This window comes from Panthera tigris, chromosome F3 (assembly GCF_018350195.1).
Source record: "Panthera tigris isolate Pti1 chromosome F3, P.tigris_Pti1_mat1.1, whole genome shotgun sequence".
In the NCBI taxonomy this organism is placed as follows: Eukaryota; Metazoa; Chordata; class Mammalia; order Carnivora; family Felidae; genus Panthera; species Panthera tigris.
Window position 1 is genome coordinate 21,704,511 of NC_056678.1, and position 17,428 is coordinate 21,721,938.

The following is a 17,428-nucleotide window of genomic DNA, read 5'->3' on the forward strand; positions in this document are numbered from 1 at the left end:
ATTCACCATGATCAAGTGGGATTTACCCCTGAGACGCAAAGATGGTTGAACATATGCAAATCAATCAATGTGATGCATCACATTAACAGAATGAAAGAAAAGAAACATATGATCATCTCAATAGACACAGAAAAAGCATTTGACAAACTGAACATTTATTCATGATAAAAATTCTTAGCAAATTAGGCATAATTAGGAACATATATTAACATAGTAAAGGCCATATATGACAAACTCACAGCTAACATACTCAGTGGTAAAAGGTTGAAAGCTTTTCCTCTAAGAACAGGAACAAGACAAGTGTGTCTACTCTTATCACTGCTATGCAATATAGTACTAGAAGTTGTAGCTAGAGCAATCAAGCAAGAAAAATAAATAAAAGGTAGCAGAATTGGAAAGGAAAAAGTAAAATTGTCTCTTTGCAGATGACATTTTATATACAGAAAATCCTAAAGACTCAACCAAGAAAAAAAAGCTCTAATCAATGAATTCCATTGCAGTGTACAAAATAAAGTTTCAGAGGGGCGCCTGGGTGGCTCAGTTGGTTAACATCTGACTTCGGCTCAGGTCATGATCTCACGGTTTGTGGGTTCAAGCCCTGCGTCAGGCTCTGTGCTGACAGCTCAGAGCCTGGAGCCTGCTTTGGATTCTGTGTCTCCTTCTCTCTCTGCCCCTCCCCCACTCACTTGCGCTCTCTCTCTCTCTCTCTCTCTCAAAAATAAACATTAAAAAACTAAAAAAAAAATAAAGTTTCAGAATACAAAATTAACACACAAAAATCAGTAGCATTTCTATACACTAACAACACATTTTCTTAAAAAGAAATAAATTGATCCCATTACAGTAGTATCAAAAACAATAAAATACTTAGAAGTAAACTAAGGAGGTAAAAAAATGTCTACTCTGAAAACCAGAAGACACTGATGTAAAAAAAAAAATCTAAATAAATAGAAAGACATCCTGTGTTGATATTGTTAAAATGTCAATACTACCAGATTCTATAGTTTCAGTACAATCCCTATCAAGATTCTAGTAGTGTTTATACAGAAGTAGAAAACACACTCCTAAAATTTATATGGAATCACAGAAGACCCTGAATAGCCAAAGAAATCCAAAGAACTAAGCGGGAGGCATCACACATCCTGACCTCAAGCTACCCTATAAAGCTATAGTCCTCAAAACAGTATGGTACTGGCATAAAAACCGACAAAGAGACCAATGGAACAGAATCGAAAGCCCAGAAATCAACCCAAGCATATATAATCAATTAGCATTTGACAAGGAAGCCAAGAATACTCAATGGAGAAAATACAGTCTCTTCAATAAATGGTGCTAATAATTGGACATTCATTCTTCCTTCTTTGAATTACCTTTCTTTACGTTCTCTATTCATTTGTCTTTTTTCGATCACCTTTTATTCACATTCATACGTGTGAGGAAAGATAAAGAAACAATAACAAAGAAGAAGGGAACATTCTTTCCTTGGCTGATTTATGCATACAAGAAACTGGTGCCCAGTACACATCATCAGACATGCTGCAGCATCTGGGGATACAGCAGTGGACAAAAGTGACAAAAGTCCCCACCCTCAAGGACCTTACATTCCAGTGGAGATGACTGACAATAACCAAGATAACCAAGACAGGTGAGTTTCTTTACTATGTTGGTTTCTCCTTAGGTTTACACCAACCCTGAACCTTAGCAGTTCAATGGGAACAGAAACCACTGTCATGTGATACAGACTGTCCCTAAGCCAAGACTTCCAGATACAGCCTATGCTACTCTTCTGGATTTTTCTCTGAGGTCAACTGTTCTCTGGTGGGCAAACAGTCCAAGATAATCTCAACAAAGTAAAGTATTAAACTAGAAGAAGTTACATTTTTTTTCTACTTGATGAATAAATGCATACCATTTGTTCAACAGATTACATGTTTTCTCCTTTAAGAAAAATAACCATGATTTAAAATGATACGTTTCACATTACCAGTTAAGATTAACAACTTTTGTGTTCGAAACCTTTGAATCTGAGAATGTTTCATAGTTTACAGTGCAATACCCCATTAAAAATAAACAAAAAATCTGTTATGTTAATTGCATATTGATGTATTTATTTCATGTATGTATGTATGCATAATATAAATAAAAAATAGTGTTGTCTCGCGGTATGAATAAATCCAGTCAGTGAATAACATTTACACACAATGCGAAATCTTACTTATTGAGACTGAACCGTTAAAGATTCTTAAAACAATTTTTTAAAAAGAGGACACATAAGATAGTTGGTGAGGAATGTCTTAGCGACAGTGTATGTCCCTACATTTGCATCAGGAAATTCATACTGACAGAGAATGTAGCTGAGCATAATTTTACATGATCACATCTGCCAACCTAACAAATTTATAACAGTATAATTCTCACGCGGCTAAGTAACTTCAACTTTGAGTATCAGCCAGTCTCTTGTGATCAGTACTAACATCTATACTGTGTTTTCAAATCCAGTAGTAATGGCATTTCAAACTGCCTCAGCTTCAGAAATTGCTACCCTTTCCACAACACAAACTATGCTGCAGGTTTGCTTAGAAATTCCTTGTTGAAGAATCGTCTTGCTTCAACATTACTAAGAGAAACCGAGCAACGAGACGGATTCTGTCTTCTGTATTCAATGGTTTCAACTATGGCGTTCTTTATCACCTGCAAATAGAGGTAAAGTATGCATAATTAGTATTGCTCTAGCCCCCTGTAAGCATTTGTTTGGTCAAAACAAATATCTAATTGATCTTTTTAGTATAGTTTTCTTTTTGAAAGAGAGAGAAATCTCTGAGTCATGCATGTGTATAGTTAGCTCTAACATCCCACCATTTATACTCTTATTAAGCTCATATCCAGATAATCTTCCCTCCCCAACAAGAGAAAGCAGTATTCTGGGAATGTTCCAGATTTTGTGCTGATAAAATTGTGAATAAAACATTTGTAACCTGGTAAATGTATCCTTATTCTGGTTTTCTATGGGAAGGTGTCAAGAGGGAAGAAACAAGTAAATCTAGAATTTATGTCCTTTGCTGTTAGTGGATAAGCAGAAATGAGGGAACACAAGGAAGTAGAAGACTTTCTTTAAACCTACAGAGAAAAGAGGCATTGCTGAAGACCTGCCCTGCTTTCTCAGCTAAACAAGTACAGGGATAAAACATGGATGTCCTCTATCTAGAAAATGCCATACTTAGTGATTTTATGGATGATCACTATTTTTTATTCAGAATAATCTTCATATATACTCAAATTAATGGTGACTATAACCTCTAAGAACTTCCACTGCAATTTTCATACTCTCTTCTGGTGTGAAGTTAACCTACTTAAGAACTTCTGGAAAGAAGACAAGACTTGGAATTTGGTTGAAGCAGTTGTTGCAGAGAATGGGAATGGGCTTTGGCAGAGAGGCCTGGCTCTGCTGCTGTTTTGGAACCCTGTCCAAATCAGGAAGACTCTATTCCCTAGGACTGGACTGTAGGATTTCATCTTAACCAACGAGGTAAAAGTTTGAGGGCACAGAAGAAAATCACAGGGATAATTTTACAATCCCCTTTATTCTCTACCCCAGGGACTGTTAAACAGCATTAAGGTATTATCTGCCTGTGTTTGAGCCCTTGGCCACAGGTAGGAAGCCTTGGCAAACTCATGTCCACAGCCAGTGTCACTGAGCAAGCCCAGGTCAATGCCTGAAAGAGAGAGATACTGAGCTGAGTAGTGCTAACATGTAACTAATATTCTGTGACTTTGTGTTGGGCTCGAAGGGCAGGCTCCTCTAATTCTCCAATGGTAACTTTAAACAACAAACAGTTGTATTCTGGAAAGAGGGATTTATCACAGAAATGGGACACCTTTATTTGCTCTATGATTTTTAAATCATATAGAGAGAATATATATAATAAAACATAGTATCATTTATGTATATTTAATTGTCTTATGGGCTCAACTGTTACTGAGTTTTTTTATGTAAAGCGGGTATTTGCTGACGCCATTTTCCCCATGAGTAAGGGAAACATAATTAATTCTATGGTGACAGAAGAGGCTTCAGGCCTGTGAAGGAGACCTTGACCAAGGACCTCCAGGCTCAATTACTTCTTGGCTATGTGAGGTCAAGGGGAATTAGCTTAAATCCTTGAACCTGTTTCCTCTTCCCTTCCTTCCTTCCTTCCTTCCTTCCTTCCTTCCTTTTCTTTCTTTCTTTCTTTCTTTCTTTCTTTCTTTCTTTCTTTCTTTCTTTCTTTCAAAAAAATTTATTTATTCTTGAGAGAGAGAGAGAAAGAGAGAGAGAGAAAAGGGGGAAATCAAGCAGGGGAGGGGCAGACAGAGAGAGGGAGACAGAAGATCTGAAGTGCCCTCTGTGCTGACAGCAGAGAGCCCGATGAGGGGCTCAAACTCAAGAGCCGAGAGACCACGACCTGAGCCGAAGTCAGATGCTTAACTGACTGAGCCACCCAGGCACTCCTGTTTCCTCTTCTTTAAAGTGGGAATAATAATACTAACCTTGGCTTTTGTGGGGATTGGAGATCATTTATATAAAGTGTTTTGCACAATACCTGGCACGTAGGAAGCATTCCCTAACTAGCACCTATTTATTGTTGTTATTTTTAAACTGACCATGTGTGCGAGAATTTAGGAGCTTTAATTTGGATGTGAGGCTATAAAGTCTACCAGAAATAAACACACAAGGTATATCCAATTGTGGGCTTATTATATGGTAGAAGTCAGCAAACCAATTCTATCAAGTGTGTCCTACGTCTTCTTTTAGTAATCTCTCTGCCTTTCTAGATCTTATGTCAGCAAGTTTTCAGTTGGTTTCTCCTTCACCATGCCATCACAAGGCACATGAACCCTCACTGCAGAGAAATACCCAAGTAAAATAAAAACCAATGATTTATTTTCCAAATACCTAAAAAGCTTTAAAATATAACAAACCACAGGGAACTTATACTAATAATGAATGTCAATTCCTTTATAATGAATTCATAAACACGCAAAAATGAGCAGTATCAGTATCATGAACTAGTGGATTTACCGTAAGTGGACGTTGGAGGTGTTTCTAGAAAACAGGCCATTTTTATACAGGAAAATGAATATTTACATTTATTAACTGAAAATCCCAAATCACAGTTAAAATGTGCAAGTTGAACCACTAGGTGGCACATTAATACTATGAAGGCATTGCCCAGATTTTTCAGATGGCTGCAGAAAACAGCCCTTTGTTGTGATTTATAATTCTGTGATATAAACAGAAGAGACTAGACTCAATACTGCATCAGTTGCTAAATCCAAACTTTCTGGCATGATCCATGGTACGATCACATGTATCCAAAGAACTCTTAATGTGGATCCTTAGAAACTTAACAGAAGACCATGGGGGAGGGGAAGGGGAAAAAAAAAGTTAGAGAGGAAGGGAGGAAACTGTAAGCGACTCTTAAAAACTGAGAACAAACTGAGAATTGATGGGGGTTGGGAGGGAGGGGAAAGTGGGTGATGGGTGCTGAGGAGGGCACCTGTTGGGATGAGCACTGGGTGTTGTATGGAAACCAATTTGACAAAAAATTTCATATTAAAAAAATAAAATAAAAATAAATAATAAAAAAATTAAATTAAAAAAAAAAGCCACCCCCCCCCCCAAAAAAAACCAAAGAGGCAATATGCCATCTTTGAATCTTCCTATTTTTAAAATGGTATTAGGGGTAATCTTCAATAGTGTTTGTATCTAATTTCCTCTTTCATTCCCCTCTGAAATTCATTGAGATTCCAAATTCTTCCCTTTCATGTTATACTACAACAGCCCTCATCTCTCAAACCTCTCCATCCCCCTGCTCATCCCTAAGTATGACTGACCTATGTCATCCTTCACTTGTGCCATTCAGTACCCTTCAAATGTTGATCCAGACTCTAAATCTATGGCAATAAAGGCCAAGAATAAGAAAAGGAAACATGTTAAATGTGATCTTCTCCCCTAGAGGCATGAGATTAGAAGCAATCCACAAGCAAATACTGAATTCCCACAACAGAAAATGAAAAATGATCCCCAAGAGGAAAGTTATTGTATATTTTGAAAGAGAAATAAAAATTACAAACATAGAAGACTATGAGAAGATATTCTGGTCTAAATTACTATGAATTTGCCAGCAAATGCCTGCCTTTCCAAAATAAACCGAGTGTCATAGAAACAGGCACCCTATTAGTCTTGTCATTTTTGATCCCAGCATTTAGAACACAGAAGGAGAACCATAAATATTTGTCAAAGTAATGAATGCATGGAAAGTTGATCAAAACAAAGTTCAACTCATGGAGATAATGAGATGAATAGAAGGACATGAAGATTCTATAAGTGTGGTGGATGGACTGGGCATTCTCAGTAGAATTCTAGACTATCTTGTAAAACGGGCTGAAGATAGGAGATCATGGCATGCATAGGAAACATCTGGGAATTGGCCTGGCAGGAAAGGAGACTATGTTTGGGAAACGGGAAAGAAGGCTTCTTGAGAAAAAGATGCTTCAAAAATGAGGAAAAGTGAGAAAAAAAACCCTGTGACCCCCATCATGACTCCTCACATGATTGTGTGGCTTCCAGCAATCTGCCTACGTTATCCTTGACTCAGTTTCTTCACATATAAATAAAGATACCTACCTCATAGGCTAATTTTAAGTGTTAACTATTCTAGGGGAGAATATCTAGCTTATCTTAAACACTCAAAACTGTTTTTTTTTGTTCTTTTTGTTTTGTACACTGTCATATCCTTAGTTACGAAAACAGTGCTTGGCACAGTAGATACCCAACAAATCTGTGTTGAGTTAATGAATAAATAAGATGGAAAGAGATTATAGGCAGCATTAAAGGTAGATGATTTGGGGACTAACATATTAGGCCATCATATATAATAAGCTTCTAAATTATTTTTTTAACCTCTTTGTGTTTTTGAAAATATTTTAATTTAACTTTTTTTAAGTAGGCTCCACCAATGTGGGGCTCGAACTCACAACCCTGAGATCAAGAGTCCCATGCTCTACTGACTGAGCCAGTCAGGGTCTCCTAAATTATTTTGGAAAAGATAAAAACTTTAACTTGTACCTAAGTGCTCTTATGATGATGATGAAGAATTAAGTACCAGTACTTCTGGATACATGCTTTTCCTCATTTTAATTAACATCTAGTATTTTCCGCTTTAAAGAACTGTTTGCGAAAGAATTTTAAAAGCTCATTATTATGCATCATTGGAACATGTTGAATAAGTTGACACATAACCTTAGAATATGCCTACCAAAGTAATCAACTGAATGAGTGAGGCTGTTTAACAGTGCATTTCCCTGTGGCAGTTAAATCAACAAGGTCCTGGGAAGGAGAGGCCATATTCCCTCCAGATCAAATTGGGGGTTTATGAGTCCAGCACGCTCCATGCCCAGGCATATAAGGTGTAGAGTTTCTGTGTGGTCAGAAATTCTGCCTCCAACCAACAGACCTGTGTCCTGCCACTTGCTCTCCTCTCCTCATATGACATCAAACTCTTCAATAATTTCAGCCAGTAACTCAATGACATTTTAAAAATCATTCACAAAAACTTTATCGCATATTTATTTTAGGTGCCTGGCATCATGATCAATGTCTCTGGAGGACACAAGGTAAATAAGGCAAGTTACAGTTTTCAAAGGGTTTAAATTTATAAGTAAAAGTAGAAGACAATATGAACACTGATAATAATTATTATCATTATCATATTAATTGCTTCAATTTATAGTGTCTCTTACATGCCAAGCCCTTAAATTACATTATTTTACTTAATAATAATTTACTTAATAATATTTTACTGTAAGATATGTATCATTGTTTCTCTTTACAAGTGAGGGAGGCAAAATTTGGAAAAGTTAACCAACGTGTCCAAGATCACCCAGCCAAGAGGCAGCAAGCAAGGATTTGAACACCCAATTTGGTCTGACTCCAAAGGCCCTTCATTTCCATACCACATGTTTTGGTATAAGTCATTCTATGGTAGGTTTCTTAAAACAAACAAACAAACAAACAAACAAACAAACAAACAAAAAAACCCAGCCCCCACGCCCGCCCCCACCCAATGAAATACCGCCATTGTAAAAGCACCGAGGCAATGTTCAGTGAGAAAGAATTTGGGAGGACTGAGTAAGTGCAGAAACCTGATGCTAATGAGAAACCCAGGCTGTTGTCACGATGTGAGCAGAAACAGAGCAAGAATTCTCTAACGGTGAACTAGAATTTAGCTTTAGCAAAGAAGGCCAGCTAGGATCTCTGGGAAAATAACCCAACAGAAGCATACAGCTGTCAGAGACAGGGTGGCCTTTTCAGAGTAAAAAGTTAAGCCAGAATGTTAATCGAAGATGAAAATTTGCCCCAAGCCGACAGTGGCCATGGCCACAAACTTGGAAACCATCTTCTATGGAGTTGGCAGTCAGGGGTCTGCATTAAAAGAATTTCTGTCCACAACTGGCAAGCAACTGACAGTCCATGGGAAGTAAATATGTGCTGTGTTGCTGAAGTATGAATTAGTAAGCTACGCTATTCAGGTGGTGTGGGAATGAATGATTTAGCTAATGATTGAGCCTAATGAACTCTCCAGCATCCTGCCCTGGCAGTTTTGTTGTTCTATCATCCCTTATCAAGAAGCTTTGATTCTGATAAAATTTGTTTCCTTGGTTACAAGTGAGGGGTTGGGGGAATAGTCAAGAAAGAGATAAAATGTCAGTGAATACTGGAATTCCTACCCGGCTGGGTATGAAATGTACCCACGTGTACGTTCACACACACACACACACACACACACACACACACACACACACACAGGAATCACTTGAACACAAGTCTCAATGGTCATAAAATTTAAGAGGAAGTTCACATTCACTCATGACCTCCCATTCCCCCCTGCCAATTTACTGCCTAGGCTACTATTACCTGTACAGACTTGTCTATGTTATTAATTCTGGGCATTTGCGAAGGTCTTGGGGGGTATCTAGCATGGTATAGGATATAGATACACGTAGGTAAGATTCCCATTTATTGAGCGGCTTCTGTTTGCAGGTTATTGTACACACATCACCCGATGATTCACTATAGCTATTATGATAGGTGCTGTTACATCTGTTTTAGAGATGAGGAAACTGAGACCCCAAAAGTAGCTTATTCAAAGTCACACAAGTGGCCCCTTTGAAATCTAAATAAGATATAAAGCCCAAGGCCTTACTTCTACATTCTATGCCAGAAACATTCTTAGAAGCAATTTAAACCTGTTTTATTAATTAATGTTTGATGAGCTATATTTCAGGAAAGTTATTTTGGAATTCAGTCCATTTTTGCTTAGGCTTTTGCTTGTTCATCTACGTGTCAAACTACTTTTGAGAATATATAAATAGAACTGTATCATTCTTTATAGCAAATAGCTTAGCAGACTTTATATAAACCAGAAGTGAAAGCAATGAGAGAAATGTAGTTGTTTAAATTATATATCTATATCTATCCACTCACACATTCAGACTATATAGAGGTATGTAAATATGCAGATGTAAATATGCATATGTATGTGTGGGTATTCTTTTATTTTTCCAAGTCTAACAGGGTATTTACATATTCTTATATTCTATATTTTTTTCCATTTGAGGACAAATGGTCAAGTTTAATGCATTTAATCCCAAGGAATACATAGGTTTGAGTTTGCTGGTTTCATACCAGATATAGGATTACTATGATATTACCCCTTAGTTCTCTTCTGACAGCATGAGGTTTTATAAAACACAACTCTATTTTGAGAATGTCTGTTCACCCCCTATAAGTTAAAAATTAAAATACTGATTTTCTCTTAATATTCTTTAAATTTTTACAATCACCACAGAAACAATGTAGCCTATGGATTTCAGATGTCCACTGATTGTAAGATAAAAGAAAAAAGAAAACGATAAATATATTTAGAAAATGATACATGCTATAAACTCTACTAAGCATGTTTGATGTGAATTATCACATATTATTCATAAGTAAAGGCTGACAAGAAACCATTTCAGAGTTTTAGGAACTGAAGCTTATTAGGGAAAAATTTCATGTTTATAAAAATTAAAGATACTGATTAATAAACATATTATGGCATAACTGTTATAACTATACACAATTGATCACCACTAGTCTCAGGCCAACTAAACCCACAAGTGAACCAGACGTGCCAGAATTCTCTTAGTGCACATGGAACACTCATCCACATACTGTGCTTTCTTTGGCATCATTCGTACAGTATCCAAAAAGACTGGTAAGTCAGATAGGATACCTTTCCCTCTCCATTTAATACCTTTATTTTTCTTTTATTCTTTTTTTTAATGTGCAAAATCCAATTAGGCTACTGAACTTGGGCTTTCACAACTGATAGTAATTTATTAGACACTATGGTTTGGAACTACAAACCAACATGATTTCAGTTACACAACCACGTTCCTAAATGGTGAATTAGAGATTACAGAATGTCACATAGACGCAGAATCTTAGCAGCAGATTTATTGGGGATAGGAATGACTAATACTGAAGAGGATGACTTGTTGCTGAAGTTCCTAATGCAAAGCATACTTAATATCTCATAGGTGAAAAATGAGAAGGCTGTGACTGATGGCAACATTCCCAAGATATACAAAAATAAAGACGTTTAAAAGCATGAGTGTATCTATGAAAGCTCCTGATATTTTAGCAGATTAACTACACTTCTATTACATTCATTTTCCTACTCTTATATTTCCTTTTTATCACATTTCTTCCTACTTATAATTTATTTTATCATACGATGAATACATTAGATACTCTGGGAAAGAAGCTGAGAGTATTAAACAATCCTTCAATCAAATAATAGTATAAAATGTGGGCTCTGCCCAAAAGCAATCTTGGAAAGATTGCTTTTCTTATTTGTGAATTTTATAGGGTTCTTCTGGAGAGTAATAAAATAATTTACAAAAAATAAAATTGTACACTTTGGGTGGCATCATTCATAAACTTTATTTTTAATTAATTAAAAAGGTATTGCTATGTTTATGTGATATAGAAGTATGTGACACCATCAATGATCACAGGAGATACTTACATCAATGTTGTTCAGGGTATTGAAGTACATGAGATCATGCAGCCTTTTGAATGCTTGATTTGGATATTGAAAGTTGAAGGTTGAAAATGGTGATTCGGGGTCATCAAAAATATCAAAATCAGCTATTTCTTTCTCTTCCTTAGTTTCTCTTGGGATACCTAAATACCCAAAGAGTCTTAATTGGTGTGATTTTGAAAACTACAAAATATCTCTAAAACCCAAGAAATAAAACATACAAATAGCCATAAACATAACATTGGGAGCCCCCCACTGGGGTCATGTAATCTGTAGTACGCACTGTTTTGCTCTCACCCATATTCCCTGGGTCGGGATTTCTATGTGTTCTGCCTGGGCAATTTCCAATTGCCAGCAGCTGCATCCCTGTGCCTAAGGACTTTCTACCCCATCCTGCAACTGGGGAAGGTTGCTTTGCTCTCTAACAGCAGGATGTAAAGTCTGGTAAATAACACTCTGCCCCAGGCAGTAGTCAACCAAAGACACTAGGAAGTAGGATATAAATACTCCAGTTCCCTTGCCTATTGCTGCATGAAAAGGAAGGATGATTCTGGAGCATAGGCTCTATTCCTTTTCCTAGAGTATTCCAACAGGATCAAGTTCTCCTCATGGTAGCTGGCTTACTAACACATCTTTGCTTGTCTACCTTCCTTTATCACTTCCCCACTCCCTTACTAAGGTTCCCTAGTCCACCCAAATAAACCATCTGCCCTTGAATTCTTTCTCAGCATGTGCTTCTGGGGGAATCTGAACCAAGACATTATCTAACTGTGTTCATGCCACAGGAATCCCCTACACAGCCTCTTCTTGAGTATTAACAGTGATAGAAGATTCTCTAGGTTTTAAGTACTCTACTGCTCAATAATTGAAAATGCCAGCCAATTCTTCCTTCTCTTGTTTTGAAGTATGACTCCTAGTAACCAACCCCCCACCCCGACTGATCTTTTCTTTGTCTTCCTCCACTCTCTGGAAGATCACTTTCTTTTCCATCAACCCCTGTCAAATCTTCCATGACTATCTTTTGTATCTTTCCGTTCACAACTGCACTTTCTGGTTCGAGGATAATATGATTTTTAGGCCTTGAGCATCCCGCTCGTCAATCTCTAGATCTCCTTTTTGTTAATCAGTATCTTCTAGGATATTGAAGAGTCTATAGACTCTGGATGTAGTAAAACAGGATGACCGTGCCTTGAACTTGATTCTCTTTTTCTACAAAATATAACATGGCAACCTGAAATTACTAGCTATGTTGTATTATATTAATCCTGTGGTCACTTAAAGTTCTCAGAGTTTTTGCCTGATTTGTTCTGAAACAAGGGTTTTCTTGCATGGGTGATTTTTCAAAATATTTAACAATCCCTATGACAAGGGCACCAACCAATCAGAACAAACACAAGCCCAGGTTCTGGAGTAAAACCCCAGAGACTTTTATTGATATGTTAATATATCAGTTTCTGAATTGTGAAGAACTCAGGGATCTTGGAGTGAGAAAGAGGGGAAGTACTTGGGGTCTCAGGATAGTAGCTATTTATTAAGAGAAGGGAAGAATTCAAAATTTTAATAGTTGGTACAGCAAGTACCATTATAAAACCACTTAACATCAGTCTTGCTCCTTTCCCAGATTTCTACTCTACAGATATAATATATTCCCAACGTACCTGGTGCCTTGTAATTTCTGAAGTTGATGTTGGCCAGAACAAAGTGGATGATAGTTGGGCAATCTTTCTCAACGTCAGGATTCTTGGGTTTAAAGACATAGCATTCCTTCAGTCCTTCTCGATCAAACACATTGGGATCAATCTTTGGAAATGGAAGCTTGTTCATTCTGGCCCACTTTTCTGCAAGTAGAAGTTCCTATGGAGGAGAGGTAAAGATGCATTCGGGAATTTTCAGTTTTCATGTATTCAGTTGGTCTGGCCATCGTTCAATATTCATTAGGTGTTGACTGTGTCCTAGCAATGTGCTCCTTGCTAAGATGAATAATGACCTTGTTCACAAGAAGCTCATTAGTGTAAAAAGATACATAGTTGCCTCCAAGCAAACTCGCTATTATGTTAATTCTTGGCCTCATAGGAGGCATGTGAAAATTTACTGATGGACTGAACTGAATGAAATTATATTGATGTAATTGCCATAGGAAAAAAATATTAGGGCTCTGGTTATCTATAACCCTTCAGAGTCAAAGATCTGAAGAAGCTAAATGAGGAACACTCTATTACTGAATTCTTATCTGTATCTTCTTAACACAACCAATTAAAATTAATAAATTTCATGTATGCTAACATATCTGAATTACTCTGAATCAGCTTTTTTTAAATCTTCTGTTTATAAAAAGATTTTAGCTTCTGGCCTCAGAATGCTATTAAATGTGTAGTGGCCAAGAGTGGGCCAGACAGGGAAACCAAACATTTAGTTAGTGGGTGTCGCAATGGTGTGATTGTTTCCACATATTAGCTCCCTTCCTGATAAGAGAATTATACATTCCCACCAGAATGAGAAGACACCTACACATAGTCACAGCAGATGATTTGTAGCTGCTGACACGTAATGTGACCAAGGAACACATGTTTTTTTGTTAGCCACTGAGATTTTAGATTTGTTTCTGCATCAAGGCTGACTAAAGGGTGGGTAAGCGCACAGACATACACACACACACACACACACACACACACACGCACACAGAGTGTTGAACTAGAAAACATAAATCAATATTGACAGATGCCATAAATAGGGCTTATTTATATTTAAAAATATTTTTCAATGTTTATTTATTTTTGAGAGAGAGAGAGAGAGAGAGAGAGAGACAGAGCATGAGCAGGGGAGGGGCAGAGAGAAAGGAAGACACAGAATCCGAAGCAGGCTCCAGGCTCTGAGCTGTCAGCACAGAGCCCGACACAAGGCTTGAACTCACAAACCGTGAGATCATGACCTGAGCCAAAGTTGGATGCTCAACCGACTGAGCCACCCAGGGTCCCTGAGCCTATTTATATTTATATACAGTTTCAGGGGGAGTGGGAAAAATAAGAAGCAGACTCTCAGTGGTAAAAGCACAGACTCTAGGGCCCGATTGCCTGAGTTAAAGCACAAGCTCTGAGCCTATGGGCATGTTTCTTAGTGTCTCCATACTCAATATCCTCAAATGTAAAATAAGGAAGGTAATAATAATAATAATACATATCTCCTGATTGCCATTCGAATAAAATAATCTCTGTACAGCATTTAGAACAGTGTCTGACACTTATGATTTGCTATACAAATGTTTGATAAATAAATGCCAATAAAGAGAGGAAAGAGGTGGAAGGGGAAAAGTGAGGAAAGAAAAGAGGAAAAAGAAAGAGAGACAGGTACAGTATTAGAGAAATTCTTATAGAGGTGAGGTATTAGGGAAATGATCACTGCAATCTTAAGTTATTTTAACTACTCTGTGTCATCAATCACATCAATTGATTCGATGATAGTCATCAGTTGCAAATCAAAGCTCCATGCTAGGAGGTGGGAACATCACAGTGAATGAAACTCTTGTTGTTATGGGATTTATAGCCTGGTGGGTAAGAGATAGTGACCAAGTAATTCCTTAGGTTTAAAACTGTCGTAAACGCTACAGAGTCTTCACCATGAGATTTGCAGTGTATGTGGACTATTTCTTCAGAGCATACATTAATTCATTCAACCATTATTATCAGACACCTGTTTTGTTCTAGGCATAAGTCAAAGGCTGTCTTTGAATCCTTGAAGATTATAAATCAATGGGAAAGAGGAATAACAGATATTATAGTGCAATATGATAGAGGCAGCGAATGTGATGGATGGCTTCATGTGTGGGCTGTGCAGCCTGAAAGGCCAACCTCAAACAGAGACACCTTGATTTGCTACCTGGGTGGTCTGAGTCAAACTGCTGAGCCACCACAAGTTAACAGGGATGAAATTATTTTATGGGTTGAAGTATGTACTGATATTCCCCTAATGGGAAGCATAAGAACCAACCAACCAACCAACCAACCAACCAACCAGACAGGGACCAGGTTGTTCACTATCCCTGAAATAGTAGACTCTCAAACCCATTTCACTTCTATTCCTTCTGTTTCTTATTTCTCAGCAACTTATTTTCTACCACTGTGTGTAAAGTTTAATACTATTATTTTCCTCAGGATTGCTGTGATGATGAAATGAGGTAATGTATTAAAAAAAACTCAGTAATTTATATTTAACAGTATAACTTATAGTTTAAATATTTGTATTTGTATTTGTATATATATTTTTAATTGTAATTTTATTTTTAAAAATATTTATTAGTTTTTGAGAGAAAGAGAGAGAGAAAGAGAGAGGAGGAGAGCGAACAAGAGTGGGGGAGGGGCAGAGAGAGAGGGAGACAGAATCTAAAGCAGGCTCCAGGCTCTGAGCTGTCAGCACAGAGCCCAATGTGGGGCTTGAGCTCACAAACCATGAGATCATGACCTGAGTTGAACTCAGACATTTAACCCACTAAGCCACCCAGGCACTCTGATATTTGTGTTTATATTTAAAATAGTACCTTAAATTTACATAAAAGTATACATTGAACCTTTCAGTACTCTTGATGCTTCTGGAATGTTGGGAATTTTAAGTTGATTAACTCTCAATGCCATTTACATTTTATTTACAAGAAATAAAAATTGGGGGGAACAAAGGATATAATGTATATTAAAGCAGTTATTTCATAAACTACTAGGCAAAATATGATTATATTTTACTGAAATATATATACAGATATACATATAAATTCTGGTTTGAAATTTGATGAAACTTTTATCACTAGCCCCTTTTTGCTCCCTGTTCCATTGAATTATTCAGTTTAGTTCTTGTCTGGCACTTTCACAATTATTCATTCAAGATTATTCAACACCAAAATAAAACCAAAAGTTCATACTGTGGATCATTTGCGTGAGAACGAGGCAAAAAAAGAGCTTTCTAGTGTTTACAAACATGACTCAGGATGACTAACTATGTGTGGATAGTTTCCTCTTCACAAGAGGAAAAGGAACTGTGTGAGGTAAAAGACCAAGCTATTTTTAGTTAGATATTTTATGCTGGAATCAGGAAGCGATTGAAACTTTCCCTTTCCTGATATGATCCTGCTGTGGAAAACGTTAAAATCCGATGACTGTAGAGATGGTGATTACAGGATGGAAAAACTACCTCCTCCCCGATGTCTCGTTTCTCTGTCAAGACTGAGAAACAATGACACAGTCTATGAGTAGAGCAGACGAGTTAGAAAAGAGTATTTTAGAAGAATGCCATGAGCAAGAACATTGCTGCTTTGCAAATTATGGCACTCTGCCTGAACTGTTTTCTACCACAAGTATCCATTTTGGTTGTTGGACACCTCACACTTCTGATTTCCATAGACTAATTCATGGCAAATTTACATACTACTAAAATGATTTTCTGTGGAGACAAAAATTTGTGAGTACCCTTCAAAGCAACACTTTGTAAGAAGTACTCATTTTTGAGCACAAAAACATTGTGAAGGATAAGAAAAACAGCCTGAATAAAATAGAAATATATACAAACTATAGTGTGAATGGCATATATGTGACATTTTATTTATTTTTATATGTGGATAAATATATATTTATATGTATTTTTAAATGTATAAATATATATTTGTATCTACTAAATTAGCTTTTCTCTAGAGGAAACGAGCATTTTCTCTGCCCAAACCTAGGATATGTACTTTCTATGATGTTTCTCAATATTTACAATCCATTTTTAGATTGGGAAGAGGTATGGAGTATAAATATGAACATAAATTGAATCTTAAAAAAAATGAACGAAGCAAGTAACATAAGATACAATAGATAGGGGTGCCTGGGTGGCTCAGTCGGTTAAGTGGCCAACTTTAGCTCAGGTCATGATCTTGCTGTTCCCGAGTTTCAACCCAGCCTACTTTGGATTCTGTCTCCCTCTCTGTCTGACCCTTCCCCCCCCAAAAAAAATTAATAAACATTAAAACAATAAAAAAAAGATACAATGGATAGAATCTACAGTTTAGAATTCACTATTTTCTGGTTATGATCATCATCGCTTCCAATAAAAAGCATGCTGGTATTAGGATCCAAGAGCTTTATAATGCAATGGGTGTGAAAATAATTTTGTATATTTAATAACGTAGAGTATTTACATAGCACTTTACAGTTCTCTTTAGTTCTTCACCAAGACGTTACTATAACTTCACAAAAATACGTAGAGAAATTAATGTTGGGCATATCTGCTCATCAATAGGCATCTGATCCTTAATGACAAATACAGGTGTAGTGGGTTGA

General features: G+C 36.9%; 1 protein-coding gene across 3 annotated transcripts in view; it reads right to left on the reverse strand.

The window, feature by feature from the left end:
* Positions 1–2,104: 2,104 nt before the first annotated feature.
* PLA2G4A (phospholipase A2 group IVA) overlaps positions 2,105–17,428 on the reverse strand; it is a 159,979-nt gene continuing 144,655 nt past the window's right edge. For all 3 annotated transcript variants that reach the window (XM_007096240.3, XM_007096241.2, XM_042976797.1), the window contains 3 exons: positions 12,785–12,980; positions 11,112–11,269; positions 2,105–2,691 (listed from right to left, as the gene is read on the reverse strand). In XM_007096240.3, the coding sequence (XP_007096302.1) occupies positions 2,560–2,691; positions 11,112–11,269; positions 12,785–12,980 (486 nt within the window). In that variant the 3' untranslated portion in view covers positions 2,105–2,559. The remainder of the gene's footprint in view (positions 2,692–11,111; positions 11,270–12,784; positions 12,981–17,428) is intronic.